We start from the raw sequence: 5,475 nt of genomic DNA on the forward strand, positions 1-5,475 counted from the left end.
GCTTCTGCATCCTGGGCTTGTCTGGCGGCAGTATGTTGTGGAGTCTGCTGCTCTCGACATTGTCGTTTTCTTGCTGTTTCTGCTGCTTTTCTGTCTTCCTCCGTGGCGTATTTTCGCTTACGACCCATTATAAAACAGGAAGCGTAAAGAAGTATCTCTTCAGCGCGCTGTCACTGGCAGAACGTGTTCAGTAAACCTAACTGAAGTCCCTCGCACAGTGTGACTGAAGTCCCTCGCATAGTGTGAGTGAAGTCCCTCCACAGTGTGACAAAAGTCCCTCGCACAGTGTGACAGAAGGCCCTCGCATAGTCTGACTGAAGTCCCTCGCACAGTGTGACTGAGAAAACATGCTCAGTACGTTATGAGTATTTTCTGAGTCACATGACCACATGGGCGGAGTTAGCCGTGCTATCTCCCGAAGGTGGCGTAGGTATTTGAAATGTTGCGGTAATTGGCCGGAGAGCCCGCGACCAATCATAGAGGCAGGTTTTAAATCTCGCGCGCCTTGTTACTAAGCAGCCGACAGTGCTTTTGAATTCAGCTTTAAAATCTCTGATTGGTCGCATCAGGAGGGCGCGACCAATCAGCGTATCGTATAGGTGAGGACCGGGGAGCGGCTGCCTGTGCGGCTGCTTCCGCTCCGAGAAGCCGGGACATGAGCGACTGCTTGCAGCAGAAGTATCCCGACCCGCAGCGCCGCTCCCCAGTCCTCCCTTCACACCCTAGCCGCTGATGTCCCCACAGTATCCGCATGGTGTTTCAAAGGTCCTGACATTTTTGTTCAAAATCGCTGATTGGTCGCAGGCGCTGCCCGCGACCAATCACCGATTTGGGCGCCACATTTGAATATCGGCCGCAACCAATCAGCGATCTTGGCTCCAGATTTAAACACCACTATGCTGACTGGTTGTCGACGCTGGCCGCGACCAATCACCGATTTTGGCGCCACATTTAAATAGCGTCCGCGACCAATCAGCACAGCGGTGTTTAAATGTGGAGTCAAGATCGGTGATTGGTCGCGGCTTATATTTGAATGTGGCGCCCAAATCGGTGATTTGTTGCGGGCAGTGTCCGCGACCAATCAACACAGTAGTGTTTAAATTTTGCGGCAAGATCAGTGATTGGTCGCGGGCCAAGACCGCGACCAATCACCGATTTGTGCGTCACTTTTAAATAGCGGCCGCGACCAATTGGATGTCAGCGCCGCTCCCCGGTCCTCCCTTCACACCCTAGCCGCATGGACGTCAGCGGCGCTGCCTGTGCGGATACTTCCGCTGCGAGAACCCGGGACATGAGCGGGCGCTCGCAGCAGAAGTATCCCGATCCGCAGCGCCGCTCCCCGGTCCTCCCTTCACACCCTAGCCGCTGATGTCCCCACAGTATCTGCATGGTGTTACAAAGGTCCGGACATTTGTGTTAAAAATCGCTGACCAATCACCGATTTTTGCACCACATATTTAACACAAATGTCCGGACCTTTGTAACACCATGCGGATACTGTGGGGACATCACCGGCTAGGGTGTGAAGGGAGGACCGGGGAGCGGTGCTGCGGGTCGGGATACTTCTGCTGCGAGCGCCCGCTCATGTCCCGGCTTCTCGCAGCGGAAGTATCTGCACAGGCAGCGCCGCTGACATCCATGCGGCTAGGGTGTGAAGGGAGGACCGGGGAGCGGCGCTGACATCCAATTGGTCGCGGCCGCTATTTAAAAGAGCCGCACAAATCGGTGATTGGTCGCGGTCTTGAGCCGCGACCAATCACTGATCTTGCCGCAAAAGTTAAACATTACTGTGCTGATTGGTCGCGGACGCTGCCCGTGACCAATCACCGATTTGGGCGCCACATTTAAATATCGGCCGCGACCAATCACGGATCTTGGCTCCACATTCAAACACCGCTGTGCTGATTGGTCGCGGACGCTATTTAAATGTGGCACCAAAATCGGTGATTGGTCGCGCCCAGCGTCAGCGACCAATCAGCACAGCGGTGTTTAAATATGTAGACAAGATCGGTGATTGGTCGCGGCCCAAGACCGCGACCAATCACCGATTTGTGCGGCACTTTTAAATAGCGGCCGCGACCAATTGGATGCCAGCGCTGCTCCCCGGTCCTCCCTTCACACCCTAGCCGCATGGATGTCAGCGCCGCTCCCCGATCCTCCCTTCTGCATGGATGTCATCAGCGCTGCCTGTGCGGATAGTTCCGCTGCGAGAACCCAGGACATGAGCGGGCGCTCGCAGCAGAGGTATCCCGACCTGCGCCGCTCATCTCCCGGCTGCATCTCCATCCCGCAGATGGGTCCGGCGGTCGAGGTCCTTCTGCTGGTACCAGCTGGGAGATGAGCACCTCGCGCCGGTCATCTCCCGGCTGCATCGCCGCTGAGCTCCGTCCCGCAGATGAGCCGCTAACGGTCGCCATCTTTTTTCAGAAATCCCGCGGCGCTGATTGGCCGCTGCCAGACCAATGGGCGATGCGGGATTTCCTGGACATACAGACAGACAGACAGACAGACGGGATAAGACAATTATATATATAGATTGTGTGGTGATGATGATTCATTCTTGTCCTAAGTTTTTGCCCTGTCTCCCCTAACACTCAACTACTCCTGTACTGAAATTAACTTTTTGGACACCATCATCGATCTACAGAACAATGAAATAGAGACATCCTTTTACCGGAAACCAATCGACAGTCCTACATACCTTAAATGGGACAGTTTCCATCCAAAACACATAAAAAACTCTATTGTTTCCAGCCAAGCCATCAGATACAATCGGATATGTTCCAACGCTATGGATAGAAACAAACACTTTAATGGCCTCAGAAAGACCTTTTTGAATCAGGGCTACCGTCCAAGAACAATTGAGAACCAGATTATAAGAGCCACGCGAATATCAAGGATTCATCTCCTACATTACAAAACCAAACAAGAAAGCAACCGGGTGCCTCTAGTAGTCACCTACAATCCAAATCTGGAGGCGCTAAGAAGAGCTGCACGGAAACTACAACCCTTACTACAAAAAGATGCCCGATTACAATCCATATTTCCACACCCCCCACTTCTGTGTTTCAGGCAGCCCTCAGAAGCATCATTGTCAGAAGCTCCTTGTCATCTCCTCCAGCTACAGGTACCTTTCCTTGCAACAAGAAAAAATGTAAAACCTGTCTGTTTATAATGACCACCGACAAGATAAAGATCCCCAATTCACATCAGGACTATAAGATCCCAGGTAGGTTCAGCTGTATCACATCTAAAGTAGTATACTTAATTAAATGCACCAAATGTCCAGCTGGGGGTCTTTATATAGGGGAGACAGGGCAAAAACTTAGGACAAGAATGAATCATCATCGCCACGCAATTATAGAAAAAATAATAGATCTACCTGTAGCCAAGCATTTTTGTTCCCCTGATCACAGCATAAAAGACATGAAATTACTTGTATTAAAAGGCAACTTCAAATCTCAAAGAGAAAGGAGAGTCTCAGAATATAAACTGATGATGACCTTTAACACTTTCTCTGCTTTTCATCACCTGTCTTACCTATTGCATTATTTTTGTGTCTTATTGTGTATGAATATGTGACTCTTCAGATTTTGTGTTATACTAGCCTGATGAAAAGACCTGAGTAGTCTCGAAAGCTTGCAATTTGTTACCATCTTTTCACTTAGCCATTAAAAGGTATCAACCACTGAGAACTCTTAAATCTAAATATTTTTGAACTTTAGAAAAATGTTGCAGTTTTCTACCCTTATGTTAATAATTTATTCTCAGAATTATCAAATTTACTTATAATTTTTTTCAATGGACTAAAAGTAGAAAATAATTATATTTATTCTCTGAAATCTTTCTTCTTTGCAGATATGTGTCAACATCTCATGGACAACAACACATACACAACATTTCATATTCTGCCCTTCTCATTAAAAGCCAATGATATGCCGCGGATTGCCTGGATTTTTTCATCCATTTATTTGATTACAATCACTTTGAATTCAGTGGTTATTGCACTGATATGTCTGGATGTCCATCTACACACCCCCATGTATCTATTCTTCTGTAACTTATCCGTCATAGACATCTGCTACACCACAGTCGTTATCCCGAAACTTCTCCATATATTATTATCAGGGAATGACCTGATATCCTTCACCCAGTGCTTCACCCAGATGTACTTTTTCTTCACGGGAGCCAGTGTGGAGGACATACTTTTCTTCGTCATGGGATTTGACCGATACGTTGCGATTTGTCATCCTCTGTCCTACCACCGGATTCTGAACAAGACTATTTGCATCATGATTGTTGTTGTTATCTGGATCTCTGCCGCTCTAAATTCTTCACTATTTATAAATTTTCTCCTTAAAATGCCCTTCAGTAAGGTTGTTACTATTCATAACATCTTCTGTGGTGCCATAGACGTATTCTATGCATCCAGTGGTGGCTTCCATGACTTTTATATCCTATTCTATGTTGAGCTTGTGTTGTTGGGATTTTTCCCGCTTTTCTGTAACTTTTTGTCATATGTAAGAATAATCCGTGTGATTTTACGTATTAAGTCAAAGGAAGGAAGAAGAAAAACCTTCTCCGCCTGCTTGTCCCACCTCACTGTCATGATAATTTTCTACTTGGCAGGTACAGTGGAGTACATGATGCCATTCTCAGACCGCACCATGGTCCTCAAGCAGATCTTATCAGTGTTTTACTCCACGGTGGTGCCCATGGTGAACCCGCTCATATACAGCCTACGCAGCAGTGAGATCCTGAGAGCTCTTTGGAGGTTATTGAGGATTAAATGAAATATCAGTGATGTATTCATCACGTAAAGTTGACGAAGACGAATTTACAGTAACTCATGGGATGAACATTTTTGTTATAGAAGAATAGCAGTAATTACACTGTTCAACAAATTTACATGAATTCTTTGTAAATGCATTCAAATGAGGTTATCTAAATTTATTTGGCCATAAAGTAACAGAATATTATCATATCACTAAATCATTAGCTCTAGTTTTTAAAATAGGAGATGTGGGGCAATGAAATTAATGAATACACAATTCATGGTTACAAAAAGCTTCCATACATTGAGGCTATGTGCCCACGATGCAGAAATGCTCCGGATTTTTTCCTGAGCGTTTCTGCATTTCCCTGGCAGAAAAAACGCATGCAGATTGTACATGCGGATTTTTCATGCGTTTTCCTGACAGGGACATGCGGATGTGAAGCGTTCTTCACTTGCATTTCCGCATGCGGGTTGACAAGCGCTTTCCAAGCGATTTTAGCATCACTATGGAAAGTGCTTGACAACTTGGTCACACTATATAAATCCATGCAAACGGCATGGATTTTTATAGTGTGACCTTAAAGAATGGTAAAAAATAAAAAAATAAATCTATACTTACCTTCTGATGGCAACCGGAGTCTTGATTCGATGCATCTCGGCTTGCCGGCAGTTCACGGTACACTGAAGGACTTGCTGTC

At 46.6% G+C, this 5,475-nt stretch overlaps 1 protein-coding gene across 1 annotated transcript; it reads left to right on the forward strand.

Annotated features, from left to right (window-relative positions):
• The first annotated feature begins 3,875 nt into the window (after positions 1–3,875).
• Positions 3,876–4,793, forward strand: LOC141180617 (olfactory receptor 8G18-like). The gene has a single exon (XM_073660697.1). The coding sequence runs from the start codon at positions 3,876–3,878 to the stop codon at positions 4,791–4,793; it is 918 nt and encodes a 305-aa protein (XP_073516798.1).
• Positions 4,794–5,475: the final 682 nt, after the last annotated feature.

This window comes from Phyllobates terribilis, unplaced genomic scaffold (genome assembly GCF_046119375.1).
Source record: "Phyllobates terribilis strain yellow unplaced genomic scaffold, ASM4611937v1 Scaffold_33__1_contigs__length_13283291, whole genome shotgun sequence".
Classification (NCBI taxonomy): Eukaryota; Metazoa; Chordata; class Amphibia; order Anura; family Dendrobatidae; genus Phyllobates; species Phyllobates terribilis.

Excerpts from the sequence above, each read along its gene's own strand:
- LOC141180617 (XM_073660697.1), top strand. The coding sequence starts at position 3,876 with ATGGACAACAACACATACACAACATTTCATATTCTGCCCTTCTCATTA.